Here is a 15,682-nt window from a genome sequence, read left to right on the forward strand (position 1 = left end):
CGGGGCCAGGCCATGCGGGAGCTGCGCTCGTCCGCCTTCTGGAGGGCCGTCCTGGCCGAGTTCCTGGGCAGCCTCCTCTATGCCCTGCTGGGGCTGGGGGCCTCCCTGCGCTGGGCCCCGGGGCCCCCCAGCGTCGTGGGGGCCGCCCTGGCCTTCGGGCTGGCCCAGACCACCCTGGTGCAGGCGCTGGGCCATGTCAGCGGGGGCCACGTCAACCCGGCCATCACGCTGGCCTTCCTGATGGCCTCGCAGCTCTCCTTGCCCCGTGCCCTGGGCTACCTGCTGGCCCAGGTGCTGGGCATGCTGGCCGGAGCCGGGGTGCTCTACGGGGTGACCCCGGGCCCCGTCCGTGGCACTCTCGGCCTCAGTGCGGTGAGCACGGGGGGGATCGGGGGGCTGGGGGTGTCTCCAGGGCTGGGGGATTGTAGGGTGGGGGCTGTAATGAGGGTTTGGGAGGATTGGGGGCTCCAGGAGGTGTTTGGGGGTCTGAGGTACTTTGGGGCTGTAAGGGGGATTTGGAAGGATGGGGGGAGCCCCGGGGTTGTTTTGGGATCTGGGGTACCATGGGGCTGTAAAGGGGATGAGGGGTTCAGAGAGGTTTGGGGTAACTGGGGGGGTCCAGGAGGTGGTTTGGGGGAATCGGGGGGGGGGGTCCAGGAGGTGGTTTGGGGGAATCGGGGGGGGGTCCAGGAGGTGGTTTGGGGGAATCGGGGGGGGGGTCCAGGAGGTGGTTTGGGGGAATTGGGGGGGGGTCCAGAAGGTGGTTTGGGGGAATTGGGGGCGTCCAGGAGGTGTTTTGGGGTAGCATGGGGCTCTAATGGGGGTTCTGGGGTTCAGAGGCGTTTGGGGGTGGATTGGGGGGTCCAGAAGATGTTTTGGGGTTTGGAATGATGCGGGACAGCAATGGGGGCTGGGCATCCCAGAGGAATTTGGGGAAGAGGAGGTTTTTGTGGTACAGTGGAATTTTGGGGTGTGGAAGGATAATGAGGGAGGATCTGGGGAGCTGGGGGGGGAATGGGGGAGCAACTCTGCGGAGTGCTGAGCCCTCTCCCCGCGCAGCTGCACCCCGGCGTGGGCCCGGGCCAGGGCACGGTGGTGGAGCTGCTCCTGACCGCCCAGTTCGTCCTCTGCGTCTTCGCCAGCTTCGACGACCGTCACGACGGGCGCCCGGCCATGGCCGCCGTGCCCGTCGGCTTCTCCCTCGCCCTCGGCCACCTGTTCGGGGTAAGGGCGGCCGCGGGGACCCCCGTGCTGGGAACCCGGGGGCTGGGAGGGGGCTGGGGGGCAGCCGTCCAGCCCCCCACTGCCCCATCCCCCCGCAGATCCACTACACGGGTGCCAGCATGAACCCCGCTCGCTCCTTCGCCCCCGCCGTCATCACCCGCAACTTCGCCAACCACTGGGTAAGTGGGGGGGGACGGGGACCCCCAAACCCGCCCCGGGCCCCCCCAGTCCCTCCCCGCTTGTCCCTGTCCTGCCCCAGCCGCTGTGTCCCCGCTGAAGGCGGGTGGCTGCCGGTGTCACCACGGTGACAGCAGCGCCCCAGGGTGCTGGGTAACCCCCCGCGACATCCCGGGGAGCGGGAGACGGGTCCTGCCTCCCGGGGACATCCCGGGGAAGGGCACACGCGGTCGTCCCCCGCTCACCGGGAGACGGGCGGCCCCGAACGGGCCGGCGCCCGGGCGTCAGCGGGGTGGGTGCCGTGTCCCCGCGGAGGGCGGGGAGCCGGGGGTCTCCCGGTGCCGGTGCCCACGCCGCCCCCCCGCAGGTGTACTGGGCAGGCCCGCTGCTGGGCGCGGCGCTGGGCGCGGTGCTGTACGAGTTCGCGCTGTGCCCGCGGCCGCGCAGCCTGGCCGAGCGCCTGGCCGCCCTCAAGGGAGAGCCGCCCGCCCCCACCGCCGTCACCGCCGTCACCGCCGTCACCGCCGCCGCCGCCGCCGAGCCGCCGCCCGAGCCGCCGGCAGAGCCGCTGGAGCTGAAGACGCAGGGGCTGTAACGGGGCCCGTCCCGGGGCGCGGCCCCGCGCCCGCCGCTGCTTTGCTGTGACGGGGCCGCCGCGGTGCGTGTGGTGCGTGTGTGTGCGGCGCGGCGCGGCGGGCGGGCGGCGGCGGGGCCCCGCTGCCGGGAACCGGCCACCGGGCTGCCCGGGGCCGCCCGTACCGGGCCGGGGCCGCCCCGCCCCACCGCGGCGGGACTTCTGTGTTCGGTGAATTAAACCTGCTCTTTTATTTTGGTAACCGCTCGCGGCCGTGCCCGGCACCGGGAACCGGGTGGGACCGGGTATAGGGGGACACCGGAGCCCGCCCGGAGGGTGGCGGGAGGGGCCGCCCGTTCCCGCGCCCGGGGCAGGCCCCGCCCAGCCAGCGCCGTTCTTAAAAGGGCAACGCCGCCATCGCGTCCCTTCACCGCAATGACCCCCCCCCCCCCGTCTTCCACCCCTCAGCGCCGCAGGCCGGGGGGCGAGGGCAGGGGGTTTGGGGGCACCCCGAGGCACCGAGCCGCCGGTTTGTGCCCGTGGTGGTCGGAGGGGGGGATGTGGAGACTGCGGGGGCAGCAGAGGGGGCACCGGGCTGCTCAGGGGGAGTTGCCGCTTGAAGGGTGCGGGCGGGGCGGGGCCTCGGCCCGCGGGAACTGGGGCGGTTGTGTAACGCCGCCCCCGCACCGGGACCGGCAGCGCGGCCGTGAGGGCGGCGGGGACGGGGCGGCGGTGAGCGGGACCGGGGTCGGGGGGTCCGGGGGCCGCGGTGTCCCGGGACCGCCCGGGAGCGGGGACTGGGGGTGATCCGGGGTCACCGAAACCGGGGGGTGTTTCGGGAACGGCGGGGGGGTTGATACGGGATCGGGGGAACCGGGACCTCCGGGTGCTCCGGGCTCAGGAGGTCCGGGGGAAAATGGGGGCTGAGATCCGGGATCGGGCGGGGGGGTCAGGAATGCTCCGGGACCGGGGTGTAATCCGTGACTGGGCGGGGGGAATCCAAACTGGGGGGTGATATGGAATCGGAGGAACCGGGACTTGGGGTGCGCCGGTATTGGGGTGGACCGGGACCGGGAGGTGCGCTGGGATCGAGGTGGTACCGGAGCCTGGGGGCTGCTGTGGGATCGGTGGGCTCCGGTACCGAGCGGGACCAGTCCTGGACGGTTCATCGGTGTTGGGGAAACTGGGACCGGAGAGTGCCCCGGGATCTGGGCGACCGGGACCGGCAGATGGCCCTGTACCGGTGGAGCCCAGAACGGGTGGGACAACCCCAGCACGGGGTCCCCGGTGCTGACGGTGGCCCGCAGGTGACCCCCGGTGCCGGTCCCGTGCGCAGCCCCGCGCTGCATGGACTGGTACATGATGAACTGCGAGCTCCTGGCCACCTGCAGCGCCCTGGGCTACCTGGAGGGCGACGTGTACCACCGGGAGCCCGACTGCCTGGGTAGGTGGGCACCGGGGCTGGGGGGCGGCAGGGGAAACCGGGGACGGCGGGGACCGATGGCTCCGTGTCCCCAGAGAGCGTCAAGGACCTGATCCGGTACCTGCGCCATGAGGACGAGACCCGGGACGTGCGGCAGCAGCTGGGGGCAGCCCAGATCCTGCAGAACGACCTGCTGCCCATCCTGGTGCAGTACCCCCAGGAGAAGGTGCTCTTTGATGCCATCATCAGGTACCAGGGGGCAGGGTTGGGGTCAGGAGTGGCCCCATGGGGGCTCCTTGGTGGGTAGGGGTCTCTCACAGCCCTCCTCTCCCTCCTCGCAGGTTGATGGTGAACCTGACACAGCCGGCCCTGCTGTGCTTTGGGAAGGTGCCAGCTGATGCCAGCTCCCGCCACCACTTTCTCCAGGTGCTGTCCTACCTGCAGGCCTACAAGGAGGTGAGTCTGCCCGGGAACATGCCGTGGGCAGGGGGCTTTGCCCACATTTCCTTGCTCACGTGGGGTCTTCGCAGGCTTTTGCCAGTGAGAAGGTGTTCATGGTGCTCAGTGAGAAGCTCTACCACCTCCTGCAGCTGGTGAGTCCCCTGTCCTTGGGGGGCTGTGGGTGGTGTCCCCCCTGGGGATCCCCAGGGCCCTGCAGGGTCTGTCCCTGCTGGGGGTTCCTGTGGGGGCTAAAGGGTCTTGGAATTGTCAGAGGGCTCCAGGGTCCATCCCTGGCACAGGTCCCTGGGGGCTGTGGGGTCTGTCCTTGCCAGGGGTCCCTCAGGGGCAGCAAAGTCTGTCCCTTTTGGGGGTCCCACAGGACCTGTGGGGTCTGTCCTCCTGGGGGTCCCTCAGGGGTTATGGGATCTGTCCCTGCTGGAAGTCCCTCAGGGTCTGTCCCTACTGGGGGTCCCTCAGGAGTTATGGGGTCTGTCCCTGCTGGGGTTCCTCAGGGCCTGTGGGGTCTTTCCTCCTGGGGGTCCCTCAGGGGTCTGTCTTCCTGGGGGTCCCTCAGGGGCTATGGGGTCTGTCCCTGCTGGAGGTCCCTCAGGGTCTGTCCCTACTGGGGGTCCCTCAGGGGTTATGGGATCTGTCCCTGCCACGGGTCCCTGGGGGCTGTGGGGTCTCTCCCTCCTGGGGGTCCCTTAGGGGTTGGGGGTCAGTCCTTGCTGGGGGTCCCTTAGGGGTTACGGGGTCTGTCCCTGCTACGGGTCCCTGGGGGCTGCGGGGTCTGTCCCTGTTGGGGGTCCCTCAGGGGCTGTGGGGTCTATCCTGCAGGGCTGTGGGGTCCTTTCCTGCCAGGGACCCCCAGGGGGCTGTGGGGGGCCTTGACAGCTGTGTCCCCCCAGGACTGGGAGCAGCGGCAGGAGGAGGACACCCTGCTGATCGAGAGGATCCTGCTGCTGGTGCGCAACGTGCTGCACGTGCCCCCTGACCCCACGGAGGAGCAGGTACCAGGACAGGGCCCTTCCCTGGCTCCCTGACAGATCTGGGGCCTCAGTGGCTCCGTGGGGACCTTGACACCCTGCCACCATCCCCAGCAGGGCGTGGACGGTGACGCCAGCGTGCACGACCGGGTGCTGTGGGCGCTGCACATCAGCGGGATGGACGACCTGCTCAAGTTCCTGGCCAGCGCCCAGGTGGAGCAGCAGTGGGCTCTGCACGTCCTGGAGATCATCTCCCTCATGTTCCGTGACCAGGTGAGCTGGGCCAGGGGTGGCAGGGCGGGGTGGCAGAGCCCTCACGGTGCTGACAGAGCTGCTGGCAGAGCCCAGAGGAGCTGGCGGCGCTGGGACAGGGGACAGCAGGGGCCGAGCACGGGCAGGACACGCGGGAGCTGGAGACCCTGAGGCAGAGAGAGCTGGCAGAGAAGAGAACCCGGGCACTGCAGCGCACGTCCAGGTGAGAAGGGGGCACCCCCGTGGCAGGGAGGGGACCCCCAAGGTGGGTCCAGCATCACTCAGCCCCTGTCACCTGTCCCCTGCCCAGGCATTCTCGCTTTGGTGGCTCCTACGTCCTGCAGGGCGTCAAGTCCATCGGGGACAGGGACGTGGTGTTCCACAAGGGGCTGCACAATGTGAGTGTGGGGCCAGGGCACGGGGACAGGGATGGGTGTGGAATGTGGCACAGGGTGCAGGAATGCGGTGAGGGGCACAGGGCTGGGGACGTGGCAGGGGGCACGGGAATGTGGCACAGGGTGGAGGGACAAGGACGTGGTGGGAGGTGCAGGAATGTGGTGAGGGGCATGGAGGGGGCACGGGGCTGGGGACAGGGTAAGGGGTAGGGAAAGAGGAACATGGGGGGGACACGAGGCTAAAGATGAGGTGTGGGGTATGGGGTGAAGGATGTGGCAGGCAGCACTGGGATATGGGTGTGTGTGGGGGGTACAGGTATGGGGACATGGTGGGGGGTCACACAACCGGGGAGGTGGCAGTGGGAACAGGGACAAGGACGTGGTAGGAGGTACAGGGACAGGGATGTGGTTGGGGGCATCAGCTGGGCGGGGGGCACAGGGCCAGGGATGTAGAGGGGGCTGTTGGGACAGGGACACAGTGGGGGCCATGGGGCCAGGTGCGTGGTGGGGGGCACTGGGATGGGGACGTGGCAGAGGTCATTCCTTGAGAAGGGGATGTGGGTGGGGGGCACAGGGACAGGAACATAGGTGGGACACAGGATTGGAAGATGGGAGGTGGAGCACAGAAGCAGGGATGTGGTGGCATTGCAGGAACAGGAGTGTGCTATGAGCCTCCAGGACAGGGACATAGTGGGTGCCACAGAGACAGGGATAAATCTGGCCACTCCATCCCCTGTGCAGCTGAAGAGCTACACCCACGACCTGGGCAAGGAGCCGCGGCGGCTGCCCCGGCGCCGGCAGGCGGCCCCCGAGGCCGAGCCCTCCCGCCGCTCCGCCCGCAACGTGCGGCTCTTCCTGCGCCGCTTCTGCCAGGACTTCCTGCAGGACTGCTACAACCGCCTGATGCTGCTGGTCAAGGTGAGGGGCTGGGAGGGCCAGGATCTCCTCTCCAGCCTCTGGGACCCCCGCTGAGACCCCCCTGGCTGCCCTCAGGACCAGCTGGTGCGGGAGAAGGCTCAGCAGCACGATGAGACTTATTACCTGTGGGCCACTGCCTTCTTCATGGCCTTCAACCGGCTCCACGGCTTCCGGCCCGAGCTGGTGTCCGAGACCGTGGGGGTCCGAGCCTTCCACTTCATCGAGCAGAACCTCACCACCTATTATGAGATGGCACTGATGGACAAGAAGGAGGCAACAACCTGGGCCCACAGGTGAGCTCCTGGGACTCCCCCCCCAGGGCACCTGGGACACCCTTTGGTGGTGAATCCCAGTACCTGAGACTCCCCATGGTGTCTGGGACCTTCTGGAGACCTGGGATCCCCACAGTACCTGAGATACCCCCAGTGCCTGGGACCCCTTGGACACCTGGGAGACCCCAGGGTACCTGGGACACCCTTTGGTGGTGAATCCCAGTACCTGGGATTCTCTTTGAGCACCTGAGACTTCCTCTGGTGTCTGGGACCTTCTGGGCCCCTGGGATACCCCCAGTACCTGGGACCCCTTGGACACCTGGGACACCCCAGGGTACCTGGGACAACCTTTGGTGGTGAGTCCCAGTACCTGGGATTCTCCTTAAACACCTGAGACTTCCTCTGGTGTCTGGGACCTTCTGGGCACCTGGGATACCCCCAGTGCCTGGGATACCCCCAGTACCTGGGACCCCTTGGACACCTGGGACCCCTTGGACACCTGGGACACCCCTTGGTATCTGGGACCCTCAACTATTTGGAATCCCCTGGTGCTTGGGACCTCTTGGACACCTGAGACCCCTCTGGTGACCTCCCTGGTGCCTGGAACACCCTGGGAACCCAGGAACCCCTGGGCACCTGGGACTCTCTGCGTTGCCTGAGACCCCCTTCGCCATTTGGGACTCTGGGAGTGCTTGGGACCCCCCCAACTACCTGAGAACCCCCCTGGTCACCTGTGACCCCCCCCGCCATGCCCAGGATGCACTTGGCCCTGAAGGCGTACCAGGAGCTGCTGCGGACGCTGCAGGAGATGGATCGCTCCCCGGAGCAGGCGGTGCGGGACAGCAGCCACGTCATCAAGAGTGAGTCCCCCTGTCCTTCTGTCCATCCCTGAGGTGTCCCCTGAGCCACTCCTTCCCACCCCCTCTTCACCAGGTAACATCTTCTACCTGATGGAGTACCGGGAGCTCTTCCTCACGCTCTTCCGCAAGTTCGACGAGACCAAGCAGCCGCGCGGCTTCCTGCGGGACCTGGTGGAGACAGCTCACCTCTTCCTCCGCATGCTGGAGCGCTTCTGCCACGGCCGTGCCAACCTCGTGGTGCAGGTGGGATGGGCTCTCGTGCTTGACATCAGCCCGAGATGAGGGTTAAGATTTTTTAGATTTAAGCGTGTGGAATTTTGCAGGCAGCCCCGAGGTGGGAAGAGAGGAGAATCTTGATTCTGTGTTTCAGAAAGGCTGATTTATTGTTTTGTGATGTATATACGATATTAAAACTATACTAAAAGAATAGAAGAAAGGATTTCATCAGAAGGCTTGAAGGAATAGAATAGGAATGGAATGATAATAAAATCTTGTGACTGACCAGCCAGTCCGAGCCACCTGGACTGTGATTGGCCATTAATTAAAAATGAGACCAATGACAGATGCACCTGTTGCATTCCACAGCAGCAGGTAATTATAGTTTACATTTAATTCCTGAGGCCTCTCAGCTTCTCAAGAGAAAAAATCCTAAGGAAAGGATTTTTCATAAAACATGTCTGTGACATTGGTGCCTCTCCCTTTTTAGTAAAAGAGGGAGATGTTGTAGTGTGTTTTTATACTTCGTAATAGTTTTGGTTTTGTATCCCGGTAAAGTGGTTTACCCCAGATTGTACCCCCCTCCCTTCACCTGTGTAATCCCTTCCCTTTGCTGAGATCATCCCCAAATCCCCACCCTGGCTCTCTGCCAATCACTCAGCATCCCATCCCCTCCATCTAGGAGCTTCGGTCCAGGACGTTGAGTGATTAGCCAGGCACCAGGGGTCAGCCCCCAAGCATTACCCCACACACTGTCCTAAATGCCTAAATATCCCCCAGTACCCATCCCTTAGGGTCATTTATTGGTCAGTAAATGTTGTCTACTTTTGGTTTCCACCTCCCTTTAAATGTAACCTTGGCACCTCTCAGGGCTCTCAGCAGGAAGCCCCCTGAGGTGTAGGGGCTCCTCTGGAGCTCCTAGAATGAAACCTTGGATTAACCCCTGCTAGGAGTTGGCCCTTTTATCTTCTACCGATGGCTCTAGCCTCTTTTCTGCTGCAAAGGCAGCTGGCCTAGCTACCCTCAGCACCCTCGGGGCACCAGTGTCCCCCTGCTGTCCATGTCAGGGTTGCCCACCTTGGGCCTGGCCGGGGTTCCTGAGAGGCTCCCAGAGACATAGAGACGTGGCTGCCCTGCTTTGGGGGTCCCTGGGGGTCGGGCAGCCCCTCCTGACCCCATCCTTGCCCCCCAGAGCAAACGTGTGAGGAGGAAGAAGAAGAAGAAGCCCCATGTGCCGGCGGTCCCCGCCCCGCTCAGCGCCGCCGAGCTGGAGCAGCTCTGGGAAGGATTGGCCCCGCAGGTCCAGGCCTGCCTGGAGGTACCAGGGAAGGGTCTGGCCCCACGGGGGGTTTTGGGCATGCTGGTGGGGGCACAGCATAACCCTGTCCTGCCCCAGGGCGAGGTGCCCCTGCCCGAGGACGTGGTGCCCTTCGACGCCACCTCGGAGACGCCGGTGGAGGAGCAGCGCGCGGAGGCTCTGCTGCGGATCCAGGAGTGCCTGCGGGACTCCCGCGTGCCCCAGGCCCTGCAGCTGCTGCGCTCAGCCAGGTACCTGCACCGCGGTGCCCATCTCGTGCCCAGGGCCTGGGGACACAGTGCCAGCCTGTCCCCGCTGTCCCCAGGGAGGTCTGGCCCGAAGGGAATGTGTTTGGATCCGCGGATGTGGGGCCGCCCGAGGAGACCCGGCTGCTGCGGGAGATCCTCGTCGCTCCCCTGCCCAGTGAGTCCCCACCTGTGACCCTGGGAGGTGGGAAAACTTTGGGCTGTGGCGCTGCAGACCCTCAGCACATCCCACCCACCACAGGGCACGCACCCGCCGAGCCCGAGGAGCCGGAGGAAGAAGAAGAGGAGGACGAGGAAGAGGAGGAACAAACCGTGCAGGTGTCAGAGAAAGAATTCAACTTCCTCGACTACCTGAAGCGGTGAGAAGGGTTTGGGGAGGGCCGAGGGGTCTCGCTGCGGGGCAGCCACGCTGACAGGGCTGCCGGGCAGGTTCGCCTGTGCCCCCGTGGTGCGGGCACTGGTGCTGCTGCTGCGGGGCTACGCGCGGAACAGCGCCCGCACCAACCACTGCGCCGCGCGCCTGCTGCACCGCCTGGCCCGCGACCTGCGCATGGAGCCCCTGCTCTTCCAGCTCTCCCTCTTCGCCCTCTTCCACCGCCTGCTCAGCGACCCCGCGGCTGCTGCGCACCAGGTCAGGCAGGGCCCTGAGCCCCCTGCCCGGGAGGGGTCTGTCCCTGCAGCCCCCAGCCCCGCTCAGTCCCCACTCTCCCAGCCCTGTTCTCTCCCTGCAGCCCCCAGCCCCGCTCAGTCCTCACTCTCCCAGCCCTGTTCTCTCCCTGCAGCCCCCAGCCCCACTGAGTCCCCAGAATCTCCCAGCCCTGTTCTCTCCCTGCAGCCCCCAGCCTCAGAGTTCCCAGAATCTCACAGCCCTGTTCTCTCCCTGCAGCCCCCAGCCCCGCTCAGTCCCCACTCTCCCAGCCCTGTTCTCTCCCTGCAGCCCCCAGCCCCGCTCAGTCCCCACTCTCCCAGCCCTGTTCTCTCCCTGCAGCCCCCAGCCCCACTGAGTCCCCAGAATCTCCCAGCCCCACCAAGTCCCCAGGATCTTCCAGACCTCCAATCGTTGCTCTGTCCCTGCCCCACTCAGTCCCCAGCATCTCCCAGTCCTTGCTCTGTCCTGCAGCCCCCAGCCCTACTCTGTTCCCAGAATCTCCCAGCCTTGCTCTGTCCCTGCAGCCCCCAGCCCCACCAAGTCCCCAGAATATCCCAGCCCTGCTCAGTCCCCAGAATCTCCCAGCCCCACTCAGTCCCCGGCAGCCCCCAGCTCTCCCTCTGTCCCCACCAAGTCCCCAGCATCTCCCAGCCCTGCTCTGTGCAGGCCCCAGCCCCTCTCTCCATCCCTGGTGTCCCCCAGCCCTGCTCTGTATTCCAAATTCCCCTCAGCCCCACTCTCTGTCCCCAGTGTCCCCCACCCCCACTCTCTGTCCCCGGTGTCCCCCAGCCCCTCTCTCCCCCCTGCTGTCCCCAGGAGCTGGTGACCTTGGCCAAGTTCATTCTGGGCAAGTTCTTTGCGCTGGCAGCCACCAACAAAAAGGCCTTTGTGGAGCTGCTCTTCTGGAAGAGCCCTGCCATCGTCTGTGAGATGACCAAGGGCTACAGCTCCCTGCAGGAGGGAGAGGGGTGAGTGGGGCAGGGAGGGGGCTGCCACTCCCCCCTCCCCTCCCCTCCCCTCATTTCTGCCCCTCCCCAGGACCACCCGGAGCCGGGTGCCCCCCTGGACCCCTCAGGAGGAGCAGGAGCTGCGGGAGCTGTACTGGAAGTACAAGGAGGTGGAAGGTACCAGGGGTCTCTGGGGTCTCAGTGGGACCCTGGGGGGGTGGCAGGGGCTCTGTCCCTGCATCCTCGCTGTCCCACAGGTGGGGACATCCTCGCTGCCATCCTGGCCCATCTCCCGACTCCCGGGCGGACGCGGAGGCAGGTGGTGAAGCAGCTGGTGAGGATGGGGCTGGCCAGCAGTGCCAAGGACTTCCCGCGGGAGAGGTGGGTCAGGGACCCCCGGGGACAGGGCAGGGACCCCCAGGGACAGGGCAGGGACCCACAGCTGTTTCCCACCCCCCAGGAAAGGCACCTGCATCGTGCTGTGGACGCAGGAGCAGGAGGAGGAGCTGACGCGGCTCTTCGAGGAGTTCCAGGGCTCAGACGGTGAGCTGGACATGGGGGGACAGACCCCAAAAATCCCCCTGTGGCCTCCCCACCCTGACTCTCCTCCCCACAGACGTCCTGGGGAACATCATGAAGCACCTGACGGCGCGGCGCTCGCGGGCTCGGGTGGTGGAGAAGCTGCTGGGGCTGGGGCTGGTGGCTGAACGCAAGGAGCTGTACAAGAAACGCAGGAGGAAGAGCCACGGCCCCGGCCCTGGGCAGGTACAGGGGGCTGGAGGGTGCTGGGCTGTGCCCTGGGGGTGCTGTCCCACCCTGGGGGCACCCAAATGCTGCCTGTCCCCATCCTGGGGGCACCCAAACACTGCTGGCTCTCACAGGCTGCCACAGGTGCCCCGGCCATGCCAGCCCAAGACAGCTCAGGAGAGGATGAGGACAGCGAGGAGGAGGAAGAGGAGGATGAGGATGAAGCAGAGGAAGGCCTCATGGAGGAGCACTGGGTGCCTGAGGAAGGGGCTGGGCAGGACCTGGCACAGCACCTGCATCAGGAAGGTGGGTGAGGGGCTCCAAACCCCCGAGCTGGGCTTGGCCGAGGGGCTGCATCCTGTGTCACCTTCTGCTATCCCCAGGGCTGGCCGGGCCCCTGCGCTGGCTGGAGAACTGCCTGCGGAGGGCAGCAGGGGACCGTGAGGAGGACGGTGAGCGGGGTGGGGGTCGGCTGGGGGCGGGGGGCTGCAGGGTGGGGGTCCCGCTGACGGCGCTGTCCCACCCCAGGCGTGTCCCACCCGGTGCCACTGGTGCCGCTGACGGAGGAGAACGAGGATGCCATGGAGGACCGGCGCTTCCGGAGGCTGCTGCGGCAGCTGGGGCTGCGGCCCCCCGCCAGCGAGCAGGTGAGGTCGCTGTCCCCATCTCTGTCCCCATCTCTGTCCCCAGCACAGCCCTGCAATGTCCCCCCTTCTCCCCTCTCCCCCCAGGAATCCTTCTGGCGCATCCCGGCCGCCCTCACCCCGCAGCAGCTCCGGCGCGCGGCTGCCTCCATCGCCCACCGTGCCCCCTCAGGGTCCCCCCAGGACCTGCCAGAGCCACCCAGGTGCCCCCAGGAGCCGTCTGCAGGTGAGGGGCGTGGCTGGGGGTGCGGGACCCCCAGGTGTGGGGCTGGCTCTGAGCCCCTCTCCTTGTGCCCTCTGCAGAGCCGCTGCTGGCAGGGCTGGGATCAGACTCGGAGAGGTGAGAGCGGAGTTCCCTTCTCAGCTTGTGGGGTCCTGGTTTTTTTGGAGGGGGGGGTCTTCTCCCTGCTTGGGGAGGGGATCTGGCCCCCTGCATTCTCCCTGAGCTGTGCCACCCCCTGCAGCGAGGAGCCTGTCCCTGTCCCTGTCCCCAGCCCGGTGCAGCCGCGCACCAAGAGGCGCCGGGAGCTTGCCAGCGAGGATGAGGATGAGGATGGTGGGAGCTCAGGTGGGTTCAGCCCCTCTGCTCACTCCTGGGGGCTGAGTGGGCACTGCTGGGTTGGGGTTGTCCTGTCCCTGTCCCCTTTGCCACATCCCTGGGGGGCTCAGCCCGTTCCCCTCTCCCTCCATCCACAGGCACCGAGCCGGCCCCCCCAGCTCCCCGCTCCGAGGAAGATGAGGAGGAGGAGGAAGAGGATCCACAGCCTCGGGGGAGGAGGAAGCGCATCCGCTGCCTGGAAGAGGAAGAGGAGGAGGATTGAGAGGCTTCCCATACCCCACCTGTGCCCAGGCCTTGTGCTGTTTCCTGGGCTTTTTGCAGATTTTACTGGATTTCTGCAGCTTTTCTGCAATTTTTCTTGGGTTTCTAAATTTTTTCTGGGGTTTCTGCAGATTTCCTTCTGCAGGTTTGGATGCTGTTTTTAAAGGCTGCATCAGCAACCAGTTTCTCCACCTTCCCCCCCTTCCCCTGCTGTCACCATCTACCCCAAATTCCCTCCCCTTTCCCTCAGCCTTTGGGGTTTCGGTTTTTTTTTTTTTTCTTAAAACTTTTTAAATCTAGACAGGGCCTAAATAAATAAAAGTGACTTTTGCCCTCCTTGGGTGTGTGTGGGTCTGCAGGGGGGCTGGGGGCTCGAGCCGCCCTGGCCTCAGGGAGTGCCCAGTCCCTGTCCCCGTGTCGCAACTCCCTGATAACCACGGCTATAAAGGGGTCACGGGGCCAGCCTGGCCGCAGTGACCGGACAACCGGACAGGGCAGGGGACAGCAGCGAGCGGGTGAGGAGCTGGGGCACGGGGCGGGCACGGGGGGCTGCAGCCACGGGGGTCTGACCTTCTCTGTCCTTCTCCCACCTCCACAGCCCCCTCTGAGAGCCGCCACCACCACCATGGCCCGGGTTCTGCTCTTCCTCCCTCTCCTCCTCCTCAGCCGTGCCATGGCTGTGTCCATCATCACTCCAGAGCTGGCTGATGGTGACCGGGCGCTGCTGGCCGAGCTGACGGGGCTGGCCGAGCCCATCCCGCCGCGGGCACCGGGGGTACCATGCCAGACCCTTCACCCCGACACCCTCCCCGGCTTCTCCCGGCTGCCACCGCTGCCCCGTGGGCTGGCCCGTGCTGCCATGACCCTGGCACTGCTCAAGGCCGGCTGTGCCCCCCAGGCTGATGCCGAGGCGCTGGAGCTGGCACGGGAGCTGGGCACCCCCACGGCCGCGGCGCTGCTGCGGGGGCTGGCGCGGCTACCGGGCGCTCCGGCCCCGCGGCCGCTGGCGCTGCTGCTCCTCAGCCTGGCGCTGAGCCCGGGGGGCTCTGCCTGTGCGGATCCCCCCACGCCAGCCCCGAGCCAGAACGGCACGGAGCCCACGCCACCCCCGAGCCGGGACAGCCGGGATTTCCCGCGGGTCCGGCCGTGCCGCGGCGCCGTGCGGCGGCGGCGGCGCCGGGAGGATGACGATGCCTGCAGCCCGGCGGGGGAACGGGAAGCGCACCGGGTGCTGGACTGGGTACCGGGAGTCAGCATCTTCTACAACCTCGGCACCAGCGTCTACTTCGCCTTCCAGGGCTGCGAGGCCACGGCGTCCACGCGGGCGCTGGAGGCCGCCGAGGATCTGGGCTACGCCGGGCTGGCGGCGCTCACCGGGGGCTTGGGGGGCCCGGTGGCCATGGGGGTGCAGCTGGGGCTGCAGCCGGGGCTCAAGGCCGGCGTGCGGGCGCTGATCGGGTATTTCACCTCGGCCGGGGAGCCCTCGCCGGTGCCCACCGCGCACAGCGGCGCCGTGGTCATCGTCTGAATAAAGGGCACGTGTGGCAGCTGGGGGCGCGTCGCTGTTTGGGGACAGATCGATGCGGGGTCACCCTGCCCTGGGGCAGCCGGAGCTTGGCCACGTGGTGAGCTGAGCCACGTGGTGGCAGCTGGGCTGGGCCTGTCCCTGTCCCTAGAGCCCAGCCCTGTCCTCATCCCAGTGGCCACATTGCCTTGTCCCTGTCCCCATGGCTCTTTCCCTCTCTCCCTCCAGCCTGTCCCTGTCCCCAGGGCTCTGTCCCTGTCCCCAGGCTGTCCCCATTCCTCTGGCTCTGTCCCCATAACCTGTCGCTGTCTCTCTGTCCCCCTGTCCCCATGGCTCTGTCCCTCTCTCCCTCCAGCCTGTCCCTGTCCCCAGGGCTCTGTGTCCCTCTCCCCATGGCTCGGACCCTGTCCCCATCCCTGCAGTTTCTCCCTGTCTCCCTGACTCTGTACCCCTGTCCCCACAGCTTGTCACTGTCCCCACAGCTCTGCCCTTGTCCCCATTGCTTGTTCCCATGCCCATGGCCTGTCCCCATAGCTCTGTCATCCCTGTCCCCATGGCTCTGTCCCTGTCCCCATGGCCTCTCCCCATGGCCTGTCCCCACAGTTCTGTTCCCGGGGCTCTATCCATGTGCCTAAAGCTCTGTCCTTGTCCCTGCAGCCTGTCCCTGTCCCCATGGTTCTGTCCCTGTCCCCAGGCTGTCCCCATCCCCCTGGCTCTATCGCTGTCTCTCTGTCCCCCTGTCCCCATGGCTCTGTCCCTGTCCCCATGGCCTGTCCCGGTCCCCTCTTTGTCCCTGTCCCCCCGCCCGGGTCTCCATGGCTCTGTCCCTGCCCCCCCGCCCATCCAGGCCCCCCCTTCCCTCCCCCGCTGACCCCGCCCATGCTCACGCCCCATCATTGACCCCGCCTATATAGCCCCGCCCCCCGTGCGTGACGTAAAATTGGGGAAATGAACAAACCCGTCCAAAGCCGTTGCCCGTGGGGGCGTGGCCTCTGCGCCGCTCTCCACCAATCACCGAGCAGAGCGGGGACGGGGCGTGGCCAGCCCGC

General features: G+C 66.6%; 3 protein-coding genes across 7 annotated transcripts; all 3 read left to right on the top strand.

Annotated features, from left to right (window-relative positions):
- Positions 1-12: 12 nt before the first annotated feature.
- LOC132340709 (lens fiber major intrinsic protein) lies at positions 13-2,092 on the top strand. 2 transcript variants are annotated; one of them, XM_059871769.1, is made up of 5 exons: positions 13-372; positions 1,060-1,224; positions 1,323-1,403; positions 1,769-1,897; positions 1,943-2,092. In XM_059871769.1, exons 1-5 carry the CDS (start codon positions 13-15, stop codon positions 1,994-1,996), a joined length of 789 nt encoding a protein of 262 aa, XP_059727752.1. In that variant the 3' UTR covers positions 1,997-2,092. The 2 variants fall into 2 exon arrangements, with proteins under 2 accessions (XP_059727752.1, XP_059727751.1); XM_059871768.1 differs by having other exon boundaries at positions 1,769-2,092.
- Positions 2,093-2,615: 523 nt separating this feature from the next.
- TIMELESS (timeless circadian regulator) lies at positions 2,616-13,444 on the top strand. Of its 4 annotated transcripts, none has more exons than XM_059871727.1 (30): positions 2,616-2,707; positions 3,312-3,419; positions 3,494-3,647; positions 3,740-3,854; positions 3,929-3,991; positions 4,748-4,849; positions 4,940-5,098; positions 5,167-5,300; positions 5,388-5,475; positions 6,214-6,390; positions 6,466-6,683; positions 7,419-7,522; positions 7,596-7,765; positions 8,931-9,056; positions 9,135-9,286; positions 9,361-9,458; positions 9,543-9,660; positions 9,731-9,932; positions 10,767-10,918; positions 10,989-11,074; positions 11,155-11,278; positions 11,358-11,440; positions 11,514-11,662; positions 11,779-11,950; positions 12,028-12,096; positions 12,173-12,291; positions 12,376-12,514; positions 12,592-12,628; positions 12,753-12,856; positions 12,985-13,444. In XM_059871727.1, exons 2-30 carry the CDS (start codon positions 3,323-3,325, stop codon positions 13,107-13,109), a joined length of 3,636 nt encoding a protein of 1,211 aa, XP_059727710.1. In that variant the 5' UTR covers positions 2,616-2,707; positions 3,312-3,322; the 3' UTR covers positions 13,110-13,444. The 4 variants fall into 4 exon arrangements, with proteins under 4 accessions (XP_059727710.1, XP_059727709.1, XP_059727708.1 ...); XM_059871726.1 differs by having other exon boundaries at positions 2,619-2,707; positions 3,283-3,419; XM_059871725.1 differs by lacking the exon at positions 2,616-2,707 and having other exon boundaries at positions 3,014-3,419.
- Positions 13,445-13,531: 87 nt separating this feature from the next.
- On the top strand, positions 13,532-14,651 carry APOF (apolipoprotein F). The gene is made up of 2 exons (XM_059871767.1): positions 13,532-13,623; positions 13,707-14,651. Exon 2 carries the CDS (start codon positions 13,734-13,736, stop codon positions 14,634-14,636), a length of 903 nt encoding a protein of 300 aa, XP_059727750.1. The 5' UTR covers positions 13,532-13,623; positions 13,707-13,733; the 3' UTR covers positions 14,637-14,651.
- The last annotated feature ends 1,031 nt before the right edge of the window (positions 14,652-15,682 follow it).

Source organism: Haemorhous mexicanus, chromosome 33, assembly GCF_027477595.1.
Source record: "Haemorhous mexicanus isolate bHaeMex1 chromosome 33, bHaeMex1.pri, whole genome shotgun sequence".
NCBI lineage: Eukaryota > Metazoa > Chordata > Aves > Passeriformes > Fringillidae > Haemorhous > Haemorhous mexicanus.